Source organism: Lepidochelys olivacea, assembly GCF_965140295.1.
Source record: "Lepidochelys olivacea isolate rLepOli2 genome assembly, chromosome: 14".
Lineage (NCBI taxonomy): Eukaryota > Metazoa > Chordata > Testudines > Cheloniidae > Lepidochelys > Lepidochelys olivacea.
The window spans coordinates 14,078,920-14,098,065 of record NC_140424.1 but is presented as its reverse complement, the minus strand read 5'-3'; the positions used below and the strand labels follow the sequence as shown (position 1 = coordinate 14,098,065).

At 51.5% G+C, this 19,146-nt stretch overlaps 1 protein-coding gene across 2 annotated transcripts in view; it reads right to left on the bottom strand.

Annotated features, from left to right (window-relative positions):
* Positions 1-3,107: 3,107 nt before the first annotated feature.
* Positions 3,108-19,146, bottom strand: part of NHERF1 (NHERF family PDZ scaffold protein 1) — a 33,007-nt gene continuing 16,968 nt past the window's right edge. Inside the window, exons 2-6 of one of the 2 annotated variants that reach the window (XM_084647114.1) lie at positions 14,253-14,417; positions 11,301-11,454; positions 7,326-7,366; positions 4,895-4,993; positions 3,108-4,300 (exon numbers count right to left, since the gene is read on the bottom strand). In XM_084647114.1, the coding sequence (XP_084503240.1) occupies positions 4,133-4,300; positions 4,895-4,993; positions 7,326-7,366; positions 11,301-11,454; positions 14,253-14,417 (627 nt within the window). In that variant the 3' untranslated portion in view covers positions 3,108-4,132. The remainder of the gene's footprint in view (positions 4,301-4,894; positions 4,994-7,325; positions 7,367-11,300; positions 11,455-14,252; positions 14,418-19,146) is intronic. The other variant, XM_084647115.1, reaches the window with a different exon arrangement.

Genomic DNA, 19,146 nt, shown 5'->3' with positions numbered 1-19,146 from the left:
TTGGGAACGGAGGTTGTCCGTAACTCTGAACAAACGGTTACAACTGACCATTGAGTTAATACAGCTTGAAACTTTACGATGCAGAAGAAAAAAAAATCTTAATTTAAATGAAATTAAAAAATAAAAAGATTAACCATCTTAATTTAAATGAAACTAACACAGAAACATCACTTTTTTAAAAAAAACTTTCCCTTTATTTTTAATAGTATATAACACAGTACTGTATTGCATTTGCTTGCTTTTTTTGTTTTGGTCTCTGCTGCTACCTGATTGCATACTTCCAGTTCCAAATGAGGGATGTGGTTAACCATAGCTCTGAGGCTCTACTGTAGTTGAGCCCTGGAAAGTTTCTAGTGCTTTAGAAAACTAGTCCTGCCACGTGAGATATTGCAGTTGTGACCAGACAGCCGTCTGGGTTTGTTTCGCATTGTACTCACCCACGTCCTTCAGCTGTACATTCTGCAGGCTAAGGACTTATCTGTTTAACCCACTTAAGCTACCCAGCATTGTACACACATATAAATAGTGCTGATTTCACTGCTAAGCTCAAGCCACAAGGTGGCAGCCACGGAACAATCTGTGCCCGCAGCCAGGCTCTGCAAGCACTGCACTGGACATCTCCCCCTCCAAGGCCTATTTCCTCCTCTCAGGGACGTCTCACTGTTCACAGAGTACAGACTCCAGGTTATTGCCACCAGGGAGCTGGTTTGTAACACGGCGCTAGTTCAGCTTTCCTAGTAAAGTCATTATGCCACGGAGACAGGCACCAGAGTCAGAGTAAAGTTTCTGTAACAGATCATCTTCTACAGAGGCAGCTCTCTGGTTTAGTAGAGAGGGTGTTATGACACAGGCCAAACCCTTGTCCGGCTAGAATCCGGGGCAGGGCTGGAGCCCGCTGATCATAGCTCTACTCATCTGTCCAGCTCTCCCCTTTATTTCAACCTTATTCTCCCAGCAGGAGGCATTGACTTGGCTTCCAAACAAATCGCCTCCACCAGGGATGGAGCCCAGAATCTTCAGCCAAAGGACATGCCTCTTGCCAGGAGCTAAAGAAGCAACTCCATTCACTGGTAGCAGGAGGAGGCTATGAGACCAAGCCACACAAGAAGGGACAGAGCACTTGCTAGTGCGTCAGTCCTTTAAGTTTACCCACTATTGCCTTCGCTATTAGGCATCACTGTTCTGCAGCTATCGCCTTCCTCTTGCTTACTGTAGTTCTCCTCCTTTAGAATCTAAGTGCCATTGCTCATCAACAAGCCCAAGACAGGCCCATCTCATACACATCTGGGAGTGGAAACAAGTCACCCCCACCCTTAGAAATCTGCATACCCTACCTGCCTACAGCATGATCCCCTCCAGCAACTGCTGCTCCTTAAGGAGGCCCTCATGCATTTGTTTTCCCCTGCCCTTCTTCCCAGCCTCTGGTCTGCACCTGCACACCAAACGCTGTTACATCGCCATGGGTGCGTCTGATGTATGGATTAGACCTTCCTTCCATGCTTCCTCCTCTCTTGATCCTTTCCCAGTCCCATCTCAGGCTCCTCTTCTCCACGGCCAGCTCCTTGCTTACCTGAATGCTCTGGTGTAGGTCAGGAGCACACACCTTAGTGATTTGCTAGGTCAAGTCCTGGAATTCACCCAAACACTCCCCCACCCCCTCCTTACCAGAGGGGAGGGAAATCAGTGACAGCCTGCTCCAAGCTCACCCCACACCAGCCCCGGAGCAGTCCCGTGTTCATCTCTTAACCCCTTCCCTTCTGCCACTTGAGAGGGGCTCGGATGAAGCAACCCCCATGTTTACCAGCCTGGGCCACTTGGGATTGTTTTGGAATGTGCATGGTCTTGTGAAATGGTGATGGACTGCAGAGCAGCTGGTTTATTTTCCCAGAGAGTTTACAGGCTGCTGCCCTCTAATCAGGTCAGTAAACACTGAGATAAGACAGTCCCTCAGGCTTGCTGTGACCCTACCCTGGGAATCCTTTCCAGCAACAGCCCTAGCAGATTACAGCTGGTACACACGGCAGTCTTACGGGCACCTCCTCCCACCGACCCGAGCAGCAGGGATTAGAGCATTTTAATAATCCAGAGACATTAACCCACAGATGATCCCTCTCTTCTCCCTCCCCGCTCCTCGCTAGGCTCCAGAAGCAGGCCAGTTGGCCCAGAATGCATCACTACATTGCAAAGCGCCACCATCCAAATGCACCAGAAACCTTTAAACCACCAGTTTCAGCAGGCTTGGAATTTCCCATGCACCAATGGAGGGAGGTGTTTAAAGAGAGCCACACCCGAGGCAATTATTCTTACTCTGAAAATAAGGGGCAGGGTAGGGCTGCTGGCCTTTACCCCTACCCCAAGCAGGACTACTGCACAGGGCAGTACTTTAGCCACACAAACCCCACTAGCAGACATTTCCTGAAGTGCAATTCCCCCTGCCCCAGGGTCCCATCTACACTATAGTGTTATGAGCTCGTACACGGCTGACCGCTGCTCCCACTGAACATGGGTGGGTACACATTCAGGGGCCGGGCTGTGGCAGAGTTTTAACACTGCCCCTTCTGTCGAGAGAGGAGGCCTGCTCACCTGTGCCTGCCAAACCGGGTAAGCCAGTCCCACCTCCGGGCAGGAGGCTATCCCAAAATGCATTGCACCACAAGCTGAGCCAGCACAGGGGGTGCTGCCCAGACTTTTCCCCCCACAATGCACTAGTGCAGTGGGGCAGCATGTCAGGGCAGTTGAGAGGATTGTTCCAGGACAAAGGCAGCTAGGTGGAGATGCTGAAACATGTTCCCAGCAAGGAGCCATGGGCAGTTACATGATCAGGTCTCTCTCCATAGTGCAGCCGAGGTGCATAATCAGGAGATTGCTCAGAGCCCCCAGGCGGCCAGCTTTAGAAGGATTTAGCCATCCAATGAACACACAAAGTCAGGAGGGTTTTTTTTTTCCCCCGGTAAAGAGCATTTCTCTTGAGCTTGACAGTACAATAATACCTCAACTGCAAACACGGAAAACAAAACATCCACAGGGAAAAACTGCCAAAGAATAAATCCTCCCCCCCTTAAAAATCAGCGTGATTGGAAACATCTCATTTCAGAAAACAGACAGAGTCTATTTAAAACCCTTTATGTTACACATTTCAGTATTCAAAACCCTGATCGGTTTGGTTTCCAGGAGTAACCAGACATCGAAGGAGATTCCCGCTTGCAGTTATCGGTCATTGTGCTTTGCTCCAAACACCCCTCCTCTGCAGGAACAAATCCCATGGGTATAACATGGCAAGGGAAGCCCTTCTCAGCTACTCTAGGGAGCTAGATCCTTTGAAAGTTCACTTCCAGTGGGCTTGGGACAAATGGTTCTGTGAGGCGTGTTCAAGACACGGGTTTCACAGCATTCACACAAGTGCTCGGTTAAACTGATTCAACGGTACCTTCAGACCAGGGGATTTGATGCGGGGTGGATCACTGTGGACGGAAGCCCCAGGTCAGAGGTAAAAAAATAACAAAAAACCCTAAACAAATAGTAACTCTTGGAAGGAATGTTGTTTGGTTCTTGGCCAAACTGGAGATTAAAATACACTGAAGCCTAAGGCTGAGATATTCAGATATGTCCAGTGATTTTGGGTGCTCAGCTGGAGACACCTGAAAATATATCCAAGCTGCTTTAAGAACTGACCATCTAATCAGGCCCCTTTAAGGGGTCTCAAGTCAGGCACTCAAAATCCCATGTCACTGCTGAATGTCTTCCCTGCATTTACATGGATTTAAGCTTTCAGTAAAAAGCCAGTGAGAATGAAAGGTGCTCCACAATGCCCACTGCAAACACATAGGGGTTTGATTTGGGCCCGTGGAATAGTCCAACCCCTTACCACACATGAACCCTAAGCTATTGAGACACACAAACATCTTGTCGTCCTCTGAATGTTAACACTGGTCTGGAAACTTGCAAAAGGAGCCATTGTGCTTTTTTTCCTTTAGATTACAGTAGACAAAACCAAACTGTGCAATCCAAGTGTAGGGGAAAGGACTCCGCTCCCTAGCGAAACTGGAGACTGGGGAGAAAGCGAGATGCTGGTGGAGATTTGGGGCAGACGCTGGAGAGTTTGCTACCTCTCCTCTCTTCTGCCGGGGGTCTTTCAGAGATTGCTGAACAGTTCATTTTTCTTGCTCCAGTCCATCTGCGGCGCCCTCTTGCTGGTGCGCTTCTGGTGCGCGCGTTCCTTGGCCACAGACAGGGGAACGTTTAGGTCCAGGAGTGGATCAGGCGTGGAGTTCTGCTTCTCCTCCTTCTCTTGAGAGTCAGACTGCAAAGGTGACCAACAGGCACAGTGAGTATTCGAGCATCCCACCGTGATCTCACACACTCGAGCAGATGGTCTGCCTCTATCCCTCACAATCCTGGGTCTTCTCCCCTTGCCAGGCTATTTCATTAAGCCACCATTGGCACACCGGATTGCCTACAGTTACCTTCTGAATAGCCCCCGGTGTCTAAGGAGGAGCCGCCTGATCCAGAGAGGTGCTGCATACGTGCCGCTCTCCTGTTTTCAAGGGGAGTGGCCCACACTCCGCCCCTTTGGAAATCAGGCCATTTTTATTTAAGAGCCTAAAAAGAGACTGCTTTTTGTGTTCTCTGGCACAGGTGATGCTTTGCCAGGCCTGGTCAGAGAAGGGAATGAGCCCATTGCTACATAAGAGGGTTCCTGCTGTTCCATCAAGGAGAAGTGATGAGTCTCCGAGGCAAAGGTCTCTTCCCATGCGCCAGGAAGCGGCTCCCCAACTTCATCCCACCCCGCCAGCCAAGGAGGTAAATCCTAGCCCGCTCCTCGCTTCTGCTTCAAATCAAGCAGCCGCCCCCCAAGTGCAACCCAAAGCCCTGCCGAGCAGGCACCCTGCCATACCTCATTGTGGATCTCTTTAAAAGAGGGGGACACAGCCATTGGCCCGGGGCTCAATGGACTTTCAGACACAGACTCCGGACGCTGCTCTCTGCTGTCCTCCTGAAAGAAACAAAACCAAGTGAGACCCTGAGCTGTCCCCCCTGCCAGCCAGAGGGGCAGGCCATGCAGTTGGCACACTCCCACCTTTTCCCCAGCCATTCCTACCACCTCTCTCCTCTGTGCAGTGGATCCCCTATAGGAGAGGGAAACTCACACTGAAGTCACATTGAGAGGAAGGTTTCGTAATGCCTGCCAGCGGATGGCAGGGCCAGTTCCAAATACTACCCTCTTGAAACAGCCTGTGCACGAAAAACATCTAGTGATCTACCTTATTCAGGAAGAGAACAACTTCTGTGAACCAGTCAATGGCCAGTAGATTCAGAGGTACGCTGTGCTGGGGGTGCTTTACACAGGCAGGGCCCTGGGTGGATCTGCAGGAGCCGGGGGCACCCAAGGTTGGGTGTGTTGGGCAGCGTAGAGGCAGATTAGTTGGTAATTTTTAATGCGGAGCCCCAAATATCATCTGCAGATTCCGCCAGCTCTCCTGCTTCTCTAAGAGATTGAGGCACTTGCCCTGAATGATACGTCAGAGCCCTAGAGATTTCTATGGCGGAGGAGCCCTACTTCCAGAACTTGTACTCCACCCCCCTCAGCTTTCCATTCCTCAGGGGATCAGAGGGGCTGACAGCTCTTCAGCACCATTTAGCAGGAGCCAGAAGGTAAGGCAGATTGAAACACCAAGGCAGGATTAGCCCAAACGCCAGAACTCCCCTTAACATCGCTCGCCTGGACTGGAATCTCACTAAAAGCGAGATCCTCTCCAGGAAGGCTCAGGGCCCCACCATGGATTGCAGGGAACCAAGCGCTTTCCTGGGGAGGGAGATGCAAACATCTCTTATGTCCAGAAGGTCTGTGTGACTCCCTGCAGAGCGGAGTGCCGTTGATTCCAATTAGCTCCTCCCTCAGCAGGACCAGTAAGTGGGGGGGGTCTGGAAAATCCTTCTTCCGAGCACAGGCTGCAGATTAATAAGCATCTTCTGGACAGGCTTCAGTGCTTCCTGTTGGGAGCTGAACAGGATTGAACACAGCAGCTGAGCTGCCTCTACCTCTGGCCTTAGCATGGTATAGGCCGGGGGGGAGAAAGGGCACGTGGAGACCCTTTCCCTTCTCCCGCCATCCAGAAGGACTGGTCACATCGCAGCTCCAGGGCTAGGGTTAAGCATTGTTGCTTCGTGCCCCAAGGGTACGAGATCCATTCTCTGCACTGGAGAGCTACTCCTACACACCCTTCTTGAAAGCTGCATAGTTCAAGGGGCATAGCGCCCCAGTGTGGACACACTTCTACTGTGATTTCATAGTTCTAGCTTGTTCCTGCCCATTCTGCACTTTTATCCTAGTCTAACTGTGTCCATACTAAGAGTCGTGCCGCTGTAACCACGTCGGTAGGAAAGTCCCAGCCCTAACAAACAAACAGGTCCAAACGCGGTGTGTAGGCCAGGCCCCAGGCAAACAAGGTCCAGGTGAGTGTAGGTGCAGAGAACACTTGGAGGTTCTTTAGGGCAGGGAGTGCACCAGAAGAAAGCCCAGTAAGGTTGTCAAGCCAGAGATGCAGCCATGGGAGGGGTGCGGGGAGGGAGAAAAGCTACGGTCCCGCTACTTCCCAGACAACTCTGCACCAGTGCCGATGTTCCCATCATAACAGCCGTGGGATTCCTATGTTCTGTCTCTTTCTGCCCCAGCTTCTACATCTACATGAAACAGCTCATCTAGACTCGGATAAGGATCCAGGTGGAGGAATCCGTCCTTGATCCCTGGCCCCTCTCCAATATCCAGGCTGTCTCCACCCACTGGCACCACCAGGAAGCCCGATGGAGCAATCCCAGTGGCAAGATTTGCCTACTCCTCACCCATGACATTTTGCCCTAGTCTGAAACAGCAGCCTGTCTCGTCTCGTCTCCCTCCTTTCCCTGATGTATATTAAGATTTCCCGGCAGGCCCTAACGAGTGGATGCCTTCCTTTCTGCACCACGGTTAATGAGGTTTTGTTTTTCCAAACCAGACTGGAAGTAACGAGGCCTTTGGAGTCCAGCCCCTTCCTAAAGAAAGGGCCATTCTCTTCCCCGGGAAGGGGTGGAGCTAGGCAGAGATGGGCCCGTCTTAATGTGTTCGGTGGCCGACACTGAAGGAGTCAGTTCTCCCTTCTTTTGCAAAGGTCAGCACTGCCCTGGAACGCAAGCTGGGAATGTGACAGGCTCCAGGAGCCACTCAGCTTCGGGGTGGGGCAGAGCGACGGGGAGGAGGGGAGCACGTATCCTGTGCTGTCACTGCAGCAGGCAGCAAACGTGGCATTTAGATGCCATCTATAAAAGCTGAGACTTGGCAAGATCTTTACCTTCTCTACTTCGCCGTTGGCAACTGGCTCTGGCAAGGGACCTGGGGGAGAAGACACAGACATGTAGTTACAAAGAGCCTGCAAAATCCTCTCTTAACCAGCAGCCACTGCCTTTGCTCGGCCTTACATCCATGCACTGGGATCCTGGCATCATTGTAGACATGGGGCTGCTTATCCAGTGGCCTCCCAGCTCTGCCTAGGCACTGCACCGCAAAGGCTCAGAGCTAGGGGGAAGGCAGGCTGTCCCATCCTGTAGACAATGCTTTCGTTTGGCTGGCACGGAGACTGCCTTTGTACAGGCAGAGTCGTCAGACCCACATAACTCCCCATAAAATTACCCCTTTGGGGTGGAGGGGCATCCAAAAGGGAATGCCACTGCAGCTGCCAGATCAGCAGCTGCCCAGCGTGCCACTCCCAGTTACCCAGAAAGATCCAATGGCCGTTCACTTCCTTACTGCTGGCTTGAGAGAGCAACTCCTGTTGTGATTGGAGGTTAGCCCTGGGGGGGGGCAGGGTGCATGGAGGAAAACCAGCTCATATTCACCACTAATGCCAGCTGAAGGTTCCCAGCTCTCAAACTGAGCGACACTTGCCACTACCAGGTGGGAGCAAATTCACCCCTCTCAAGTGAAGCTGGAAATGGTTCAACAGAACTGCCACAGACCAGGAGGATGCAAGACAAAAAAGCACCTCTGAAGACACCCCAGAATCTTAAAGCACCAGCCACTGCTTAAAGTAGAACCCCCCGTGGGCGGAGGGCAGACCTTTCATTCCTCCCTGTGCACTCAGCTCTTTCTGCCTGGAGTAAATAGGCTGGCTCATGCCTCCTGCGGTGTCTCCTCTCCCCTTTACTATGGGAAGTTCAGTTTCCCAGGGAGAAAAGCAGTGAGAAAGCCCCCAAAGCTAGATTGCTAGGCAACCAAAGAGCCAACATCCACGGGACTGCTGGCTCCCCCTCCCCCCACTCCTCCAGCCATGGACAAAGCTGCTGTTTACCATGGAGAAGATCCAGCCCCTCTATCTGCCACTGCACCCTGGACCTGCTGCATCTTCCCTGCCAAAAACAGGAGTGTTTTTACCGCAGGATAATGGATGCCGGGAAACCCTAGTGGAGACGAGGCTCTGCAGTTCTCACTGCGATGCAGTGAGGGGAGGTGAACCATTGGCAGGGGGCAGAGCGTTGACCTCACCTCACGACCTCGTGGCAAGGACTCCGGTGCCTTGTCCCCACTAGGATTTTGCAGCAGGATAGTCACCACATGTCAATGATCTTGTTGTGACCTCCCCTCCCAAACACCTTTTGTGCAGTGAAGACAAGGACTTGTTTCTGCCTAGTCCAGTGCAGGCGCAGGGGGTTAAAACCGATCTTCTCGAACACACGCTAAACAATGGCTGAGCCCAATGCTCAGCTACAGGCTGCAGACACACTGACAACAGGGAAACCACATCCTCGCAGTCCCATATGGCCAGAGCCTCCACTGCAGGGATAGGTCTCGAGTCTATGTTACTGGGGACAAGCGACCAGTGCAACGAACCCAAGGAGGTGGCTGCTGATGTAGACCCAGATGTGTGCCCCGTAGGCATCTTCCATCTCAGCACTTTGTAACACACTTACGAGACCCACTTCGCTGGTGGATAAGCTACAGTGCCGAGGTAAAGTGACTTTCCCAAGGCCATGCAACAAGATAGTGGCAGACCCAGGAACAGAACCCAGTAGCCCTGGCCCCTGCTCAAGCCACTGGACAGCAGGCCCCGTCAAAGTGTCATTGCATGAAGAACTCAGTGGCAGGAAAGCTCATGGGAAACTCCTAGAGCAAGAGAAGATAGGACATAACCCCCTGCAGCCAGACACCAGGATGGAGGCAGAGAGAGTGGAGGAGGGGAGTTTCTTCAAGCCAACCTAGCCTAGCCCAGCCCACCCCCCAGCTTTAAAGAGATCAGATACCACAGAAAGCACCACTCCCCTAACCTCCCTCACATCAGCCCTATCAAGAATCTCAAGGCTCCCCAGGCAAGGCACGGAACCCAAGCTGAACCCAGGCGATGCTATTCTGAGGGGCTACTTAAAACATCTCGGTATGCACCCACCCGGAGGGCCAGGCTATTTTGGTGGGGAAGAAGGAGGTTAACAGGATTAATTAAGAGATTCCAGAGAGCTTCCTGCTCTCCCTCCCCCCCCACCCCGAGGAAGCACATAAAAAGAGTCACAGCAAGTGTGACCTAGAAGGTGCCATTCACTTCCTCCCCTCCAGCAGAGCAAGGGCTTAAAGTGAGACCCCCACGTGCCAGCAGAGGCTCAGCCCACAGGGGTGGTGGAAGCTCAGAGGTATAAATGGCAGACACCTGTGTCTAGCTCCTGAGATTTCCAGCTGGCTCATTAAACTCATGTCAACGTCTGCTCGGCAAACTGACCTTTTCCCTCAGAGCCAAGCACCGGATTCCACTGTTGTGGACCCCCTAGCGCCACTGGCCATGCGGTTCTTCTCTGCTACTAAGCAAGATTTATCCTGCCTCAGAGGCCGGGTTTGGATTTGGAGAGTAAATATATTGGGGGGCATATTTCAAGCTGAACAACCCCCCCAGAATCGCTTGTTTGCTTAGGGGTTTTTGAGCCACACTGGACCCAGATCTTCAGAGTCTGGTGGCAAAGTGCTGGATTTTCTGCTGCAGTCCCTCCCCACACCCCCAAAAGAATCTAGTTCTCCAGAACATGAGCTCAGACCCTCAGCAAGAGTTTCCTGCCCCTAACCAAGCAGCTAGCACCCAGCAAAACCCAGCTCTCCGCTGCCAGACCGAGGGGGGAACAGAATTGCCTAACCTGGGCCTACTCCGGCCATTGGAAGTGCTGCAGTGTTAACCCTCCTGCCTCTCAGTCTGGCCAGCTTCCACTCGTTTAGCATCCTAGGGGTCCGAGCTGCTAGAGGAAATCCAACTATTGGAACAAGGATTCTTTAGGCCCAATAGAAAGCTCTTTAGGCCAGTCACCAGGGGCCACTTAACACTGGGCTGCTATTTTGTTTGGTGACTATTAGTTTTGCCAGATGCTGAGGCCCTTCTTGCAGACTCCCTAGCTCTCATGCAGCCAAGGGGTTCAAGCCAAGACCCTCATATGTTCTAGAAGAGGTGGCTTGTGGTAGGGACAGCTGGGCCCTTAAGCCTCCCCAGCGGTAGAATTACTTTTTTTGATACAGTTACTGGAGCACCAAGTCCAACATAAATCTTCAGAGAGGAGTCTGTTCCACTTGTCTCCGGGATAATGGGAGGGCACGGACCATGAGCTAGAGAGGCCAGTCCTGCTCTTGACATGGCCTGCACTCTGATCCGGGAGGGGGAAGAGGGGGGGAAGGGAGAAAAAAAACCCAGGCCCCTCCTCTCATAAACCCTGTCAAAGTTTAACCGTTTCAGCTATAAAATTCCCATAACCCCAGACAGACGCCTGCACAGTCAGGGCGTGGGGTGACCGAGTGCAAGGGAACCAGGCCAACAGTGCCAGATTGTTCCCTGCTGGCATGTAAGATGCCAAGGAAACCAGAAAGGCCTTTGGCTTGCAAGGTAGCTTCCAGCTTTGCAGGCAGAAAGTCTTTGATTTGGCTGCGTGACACCGGTGCAAGCTATGTCATGTTCCTTCAGGGTTAAGTCTTGGTGACTTTTCTTCCCAGCTTCCCATGGAACTGGCAAGCAAGAGGAGCTGGTGAACCAGAGCACACCTTGGAAACCAATTACGTGCTGTGGATTAGGAGGAGCAGTCAGCACCAAGGGCTGCGTGGAGATGCTACAGAGGTCACTTCTCACCAGGACAGATCTCTATCCTCTATCCTCTCTCGTTTTGGACAGGAAATGAAACCCCTCCTAAGCAGGAAACCTTCTGTTCCCAGCCTTCATCTCCCCCCTTAAGCCATCCGTTTGCAGAGAACCTCGCGGCCTTGTCTAGGTAAAACCCACCCCTCCCCAGCACCGCAGCTGCTACCCGGTCACCTGTCAAGTGCTCCTCTGAGGGAACAACTTTGCACTTCTTGAAGAACTCATCTGTTAAGCTATCCACCACCAGCAGCTTGGTCTCATCTCCCCCGGCTTTGATGGCCGTCACCACGTCAGAGTGCTGCTTCCCTTCCATGCACTGTCCGTTCACCTGCCAGAAGGGCAATGGGCAGAGTTAGAGGAAAGACCACGAAAGAAGAAGATTTGTACTGTTACAAGGCTGGCTGCAGGTCAGACATATGCCGATACCAATCACATGCTGACTATTATCCCATTCAGTTGCTGCCCAGCTGGTACGGGAACAGGCAGGCTACGGCAGGTTTGTACATCGTGAGGTGTCCCCCGCCACCAAGCAAGAGACACATTCACTCTTGCCTATGTCAGACTCTTGTTGTCTGGCAGCTCAGAACAGCCAGACCCGTAGCCTGGACAGGCAACAGTCACCATGTTACAAGAGGAACGGATGCTTGATCTACATTGTGACATTCCTCTCTCAGCTTCCATTGGCCTGTTCCACCCAAATCCTGCACTTCAGAAAGACCCTGTGACCAGTTCTCTTATCTGACTGCCAAGCTTGGGATCCAGGCTGCCCTCAGACAAGTCACCACAAAAATATTCTGGCTCTACGGGAAGTGGGGAAGCCCTGAGCATTCAGCCCAATTTACAAGTAGCCACGATGGAGGAGGAATGGGTTCCAGCGAGCCCTTTGGCAAAGCCTGCCCAGGAAGAGTGGGTCTGGAAGAAGAGCTAGCCATGCCACAGAGGTCAGATCTGGGGTTTGGACACTCTTGGGGCTCTGTAGTCTTGCAAGTTAGTCACATTTACAATGTTTCCTGTTTTGCACAAGTCTCTCTCTCCGCCTGACCTAACCACTCATTGGACCGCTCCTCAGCATTACCAGCTCTGAGCTGCATGCCTCATTTCTGAATAGGACATTGACTACATTAACTCAACTGACCTGTGCTCCTTCCTACACAGCTGTGCTGTGGCTGCAGCTGAGCAGATCTGCAGCTGACGGCAGAAGCGAGCAGCCAGGCTCTCCGAGTACAGAGGCTTTTCACAAATCCCATTCCTCTGTATTATAACTTATGGACAGGGAGAAATGCCTGCAGCAGAAAGGCAACCGAGGCTATGTCCACACTAGAAAAGGTTTGCCACCATTACCCCATCAAACCCTCCTGGTGTAGGCATAGCTGATAGCAGCCAGAGGGTGCTTTGTGCCAGTTTGGTGAGCAAAATAACCTAACCCAGCAAAAGCACTTGATACCAGGATAGCTGCATCCACACTAGGGCTTTTGCTGGTATGGAAATGTCACATACATAAATCACACCTCTAACCAACCCCGTTATACCAGCAAAAGTTTCTAGTGTAGACCAGGCCCCAGTCATGAATCATAGAAGATTAGGGAGACACTACAGTGCTTTTAGACTGAGATGGAAACCCAAGGAAGGAAAGAGGAGTCTCTGGACCAAGAGGTAGTGGTCACTAGCATACCCCAAAAACCTGTTCATTTAGTCCCTTCCTATTAGCCTTAGGCCGTATTCGGGAACTTCAGACTAGTGGCTCAGCCCGTATGCTGCTTCCCATGAAATCCACACTTCTCCCCCCCCGCACCCCACTACTCTACAGCTGTGCACATTTGACTGTGGGGAGGAAGGCTAACCCATAACTCACCGTCTCACAGCCCCTCCCTGCACAGGGAGCACGAGGCACTTGGGTTGCTAGGATAAGAAAGGATTTGACCAGCTGGAGACAATGGCTTTTTAACAGAACGAACTGAGACAGCCTCACAGCCGACTCAAGGGCAGCATGTCCCACCATGAACATTTAACCTATGCTCTGAGCGAGCGGCTGGCAGTGGGAGGTGGGAAGGCTGGAGTGACTTGGTGGTGACTGTCCCATTCCAGCAGGCTGAGTCAGAACAGTGCTGCGGAGACTTGCACCCGGGAATGGCCTGAAGACAAGTGAAGTGACTTAGAGACCTGGGCCAGGAAGTCTTTGGCAAGCTCTGTGGAGGGCATTCCCAATGGCACATCTGGACGGAGGAAGGCGGGGTAGCCTGAAGAAAGGCTTGTAATTGGTTGTGATGGCAGCCAGAGCTCTGCCACCCTCGAGCCCCTGCAGGTCCCCAGAGCTAGCCTTTCGGGGATTAGCAGAGCAGCCAGCAAAACCTCATTAAAATCAGATTTTCTTTAAGTGATTAGCACAGGACTACACAGCAAAGCTGCCAGGAGCGCAGGGCAGCGTATGCACACAGGTTGGGCAACAGACCTGTGGCAAGAGCGTGAGGCATTGTGTACACACAGGCTGGGGGACAGCTGCCACACGGGCTCCTACACGGCCAGGAAAGCGCCTCTGCCATCTCCCGGCATACATATCAGGCCTGAACATGCTCAGCATACCATGCCCTAGAAAGCAGAGCTGTCAGTCACAGACAGGATCCACTGCAGATTCATCCTCCTACTGCCAGCAGTGAAGGGATTCCTGTAATGTCCTGGCCCCAGACAGCACCATGGGAGGAGAGGTGGGTGGGTGTGTCCGTCCAGAAACTTTGGTTGTGACTATAGGATGACTGGGCCAGCATCGGGACTCAAGTCATAGACAAAGCCACACTGCAGAGGTGGATTCTAACTACTCATTTTTTGATGAATAAAAACAGGCGCCAAGTGAATGGACTGCAAGACTCGAGTTTTCCTTAGTTTACACGGGAAAGGAACAAACTACCCACGTTACTAACCCCAGAGGAGCAGTCTGGGCCCAGTTCAGATGACTGTGCTCGTGGGTGCAAGATGTGGAATGCAGCATCTTCATGATGTTGCCGATCTCCATCCCCCTGGCATCCTATGGAGGCCCCTACCACACACTGCCCTCTGCGACCTCGTCAGCCGTTCCCCCATGCTTCACTACTCATTCTCTCCTCCTTCCCTCCCCACGCCTCCTGAACGTACCTCAATGATGCGGTCTTGGGGACGTAGCCCTGACAATTCAGCCGGTGAGTCTGGATCCACAGCCCGGATGTACTGCCCCGGCTTGGTTTTGTCACTGTGGAGGTTGAATCCATAGCCGTTAGGGCCCTTCTTCATCGGACAGAGACGAGGCCGCAGCTCTTTCTGCTGGGAAGGAACACACATGAAAGCAGTGGTTAGTAGTCACTTACCCTGCCTCCTGCCACCAGCCCAAGATCAGAGCCTCAGCCCAGGCCTGATTCAGCATCCATCCGGAAGCAATGTGGTCTCACAGGAAAGGGAGCCAACAGCTTTGCATTCCAGTCTTAGCCCTGCCTGCCATCAACTAGGTACATAGCACTGGAAAGTCAGCCTGTGTGTCTCCATCTCCTACAGTACGTCTACACTGCAATGTAAGCCCAGGGTTCAAACTCGGGCTCAAGCCTAATCCCTCTTCCGTCTACACACATATTACCCTAACTCAGGACTTGGACCCAAGGTTATAGGACCCCACAGGGTTGGAGGGTCTGAGCTGGAGTCAAAGCGGGACCCAGGGTTCAAGCCCTAATTCTTTGCAATGTAGACACAGCCCCACTGACTCGTGCTCTGGGAGTCCACCAAAAGCATTCCATAATCCCACAGGCTGACTTTTTTTGTCCCCCGGATAGTCAAGTTTTCCCACACTGCACCACAAACTAGGGGCTAAAGCAGCCACATTTTAGGAGGGTGCTAGGAAGTCTGGGATACGGGTGGTTGGACTCGGGGCCATACAGTGCAGATGCTGGAGCCCCAGGCTAGGGCCCAGCATTCAACAACGCCTAACCTGGTGTTACAAATGTATGTAGACGATCAAGTCCTAGGTTAAAAAACCCAGGGTCTGCTAACTTGAGTTCTACTACACCTGGGCTTCCCTTGCAGTCTAAACATATCCCTAGTCTGTAAAACGGACCCAGGAGTTAGCTGCGTCACAGAGGAGTAGAGTACTAATTTGTATTAGTCTTCATAAAGGGCTTTGACGATACGAAGTGCAGGGTGTATTATATCAACTCCCTTTCTCCTCCCAGGGAGGGCACCCTCCCGTCCTTGGCCTGTCCCCCAGATGGCGGAGAGTGCTGACGTTTCATTACCCAGCTGTTTACCTTCAGTTGCAGGACTCAGCGTTGCTTTAGAAATAATTGCCACAGGAGGGTGGAGGAACCGACCCGCCCACCCGGCCTTGAAATGCAGCCTACTGAAGCCAAACCGATTACAGAGCATGGGGATTTCTTTAGAGAGGGATTGAAGCACTCCCAGCAGGCGTGGACAGTGCCACAGTGCTGCCCAAACGTACTCAGGCCCCAGCTCTACGCTGCTGTTCAAATGGCAAGAAAGGCAAGTATACAGCAAGGTCAAGCCAGAGACTACATCAAAGCTCCAGGAGCCCCTTCCAATGCCTGTGCTTAGAAGACAGACCCTCCCTGTTCACAGACCCCCCCCTTTCATATAAGCACAATCCCTCTTTATCGGATTTCTTTCTGGGACTCGGAGGTGTTGCAGGGTATCAGAATGAGCCTTAAAGGGGAACAGACTGTGCTGTGTCGGACTACACACAGATACAAGTTGTGGACTCATCTCCCTGGACAGCCTCTCCCCCAGAGAGGCACATCAGCGACTCTCAGGTGCCATTTCTACTGATTCCCACCTTAAACGGCCCATTGCCCTGCGCCTTTCCTCCACCATCAAACCAGATAACAAGTGAGCCGTGTCTGCAGGGCCACTTCTCACCACCCCAGCAACTCAGACCCTCTTGGATCAGTTCTTGGCCCTTCTCGGATTTAAGCATCTGGCATTGAGAGAAGCAGAGCCTGCCTTCCGCTCTGGCCCTCACACTGGGATACCTCCGAAGGGCTGAAACCCCAAGGCTGCACCGTGACACTAAGAGGCATTACTCAGAAACCTTCCCTTCACAGAGAGGCACACAGCAGCTTCTGCACCTGCACTGGCAGCGAGCACAGAGCAGCTGGCATCACAAGCTTGCCGCGATTCCTGCGTGAGCGCTGGAGCCCATTTCCCTCCTCGTGGGGCCCCCGAGTCAATCAGGTGCGACTTCACCAGAAAACAGATTTAGTTTCCCGGGAGAATGAGGTTTTAGTATCTAAAACAACAAGCGCCTCTGGCTCAATGCCTGACAGGGCAGATGGATTCTCTGGCTCTACGTCTAGCTGTCAAGACATTCTCAGCTCGTCTCTAACAACGTCCAATCTACAGGCAGATGCACGGGATAATTCAGCCCACAGCGTGGCCTCATTGCTATCTGAGGATGCCCAAATAGCCAGGAGAGAAAGACTCCCACTTCATCCCATCTAGCCAGGCGCTTGCCTCCCATCCCATCAAGCAGACCTGGCTAGAGAGAGCCACCCGTGGAACAGCCAGATTTGATGACTAACTCACGTATAGAAACCACACCCTGAGAAACTCCTAGGACACAGAGCAGCAGCCCATCTGCTCAGCATACAGGTCACCACAAACACATCACCAGGGCCAGAGTCCAGCTCCAGATCTTTAGCCTCATCTCTAAAGCCTTCCATGAAATCAGCCCTTGCTCCCTGGGAGTGAGCACGTCACCCCCTCCATGGCCATGACCTCCTGCAATAGCTACCTTCCACCAGAACTGTGGAACTACTGATGAACAATGGGGAAGGCTCATCACGCAGGCAACAGAACTGACCTAGGCCACAGCTCTCCCCATCTCAGGAGAGCCACAGGGCTCACCACCCCTTTCAGAATGAACTGAAAAACTAAATTCCCCTGACTTGGCTTTCCCTCAGCAAGCTCTTTACACACAAACAACAAGGTACTCTACTGCCTAGTCACGCTATTTCTCCATCTGCCAGGAAGCAAGAGGTTAAAATTATTTCTCTTTTCAATACTTGGGAGGTGCTCAGACACTACAGCGATGGTGCTACATAAGTATCTCGTGACACTTCCAGCCTTCTCCATTGCCTCCTTCCCCCAAAAGTGGTTATAACCAGGCAAAAATCTGAATGGCTCCACAACATCTAGTGGCCCAGAAGAGATCCATCTGCCAGACATCTCTGAAGAGCTGAAGCAAGCCCATCCCTGGAATTAGATTCCTCATGTGCAGTCAGACCTCTGCTAAAGGAGAAACATCAATTTCCAGAGTCACTCCGAGCTCAACCTCCCCTCCCCTTCCAATATCCTCCACTCCCTTTCTATTACATGCCAATAGCCACACTGCTGGGTACAACAGAATTTAGTGGCCCAGCTTGGAGGGTATGCGGAACACAGCCAAGTCTGTGTTTATTGAAACCACCCTTATATTTACAGTAAAGTTCTGAGAAGGGCACGGGTAGGGAGGCGGTGAAGGAGGATGAAGTGAATATCAAGCTTCATTGGCCCTCCAACCAGACCGACCAATTACCTGTCTTGAAACTATCCACCAGCAGTTCAGCAAGAACAGAACCATCAGTGACGGAACAGCTTTCCCTGGAGGATCTCAGGGCACATTAGTGGCACTTAACACCTGGGTAAGGTAGATACCCCATTACAGATGGTAAGCAAGGCAGACAGCTTGTGGCTTGCCTAGAGCAGTGGTTTGCGAAAAGTTACAGGGGGCTCTCGGGGAAAAGTTCCCTAATGGCAGACAGAACTGTCTCTAGGGACCCCGGGCAGCACGGGGCCAGCAGCCCAGAGCCCCTGGACTTCCAAGAGCTAAACAGATCAAAGCAACCATATCTATCACACTAAGGAGATTTAAACTTCAAGACGCCTTATAAGAAATGGAAAGGGAGGTAGATATTTTTTGCTGTTTTAAAAGTTAAATAGGCAGCTAGTATTGTTTGTAAAATGATTATGAAGAACAAGTTTAAGATTTGTTGTAACGTGCATTGTTTGCCTGGACTGCTCAAGACCTGAATGCTTGTGTGGGAGGAACTCTGAGTTGGCTTCTTAAATACCTTCCTGCTGTTTCACATCTGATACTCCTTGATGAAACAGAGGAGCCTTGTCTTATAACAGGCTTATTCCAAGTGATACAAGCTACGAAAGATCTTGGAAGAGTGTTGCCGTTTTTGTAATGTAATAAAAATACTGTAGTGATAAATAATAATAATAGTGTGCAATAAGCATGTCACAAAAACAAATTTTACATTTTCAAGATCACTGCTTTTATCATTTATACTCAGGTAAAGGAGAAAATCCCTGGAAATATTCATTTTTAGGAGGGGGTTCACCAGACTTGACATTTTAGTGAAAGGGGTTCACAGGTTGTTAAAGTTTGGGAACCACTGGCCTAGAGCAACTCAGCGAGGCTTCAGTTGAATGCTGGTGTCCCAACACCGCCAAGTCCCTGCTCTAATTACTAAGGAAACTCTCAGTGACTGCAAAATTTGAGAAGAGGCCAAAGTATGGCGTAGTCAACACAGGTGGTAAAACAGAACATCTCAGGAGACAAAGAATATCCAGCTCCCCAGAGATTTAGAGTGTCCCCCACCCCACAGCCTTCCTCCACTGCTTTTATGTGGAGATCAAAACTGCTTCTGAAGCAGAGTCTTAGTGAGGAACCGACTCTCAACATGCCTGTTGACACTTGCCCCAAAATGCCACACAGCAACAGATTTGGAGCTACTCGTAATAACCTGTGAATAATATTATCCTGGTCATTGTCTGCTTCCTGCATATATTGAGTTAATTCAACAGCAGCGCTATCACAAGATGCACCCAGGAAGCGTGGTGCGGGGAGGTGGAACAAGATATACACTTCTCAGAAAGAGCCTCTGTGATTCAGGAACTTCTTGTGCTAACTGGCAGAGGCACAGAGCTTTTCACAGATCCGCTGAGTCAAGTACACGTACAATAATTCACAAAGGGTGGCATGTGAGGTCTATGCCAAGAGCTC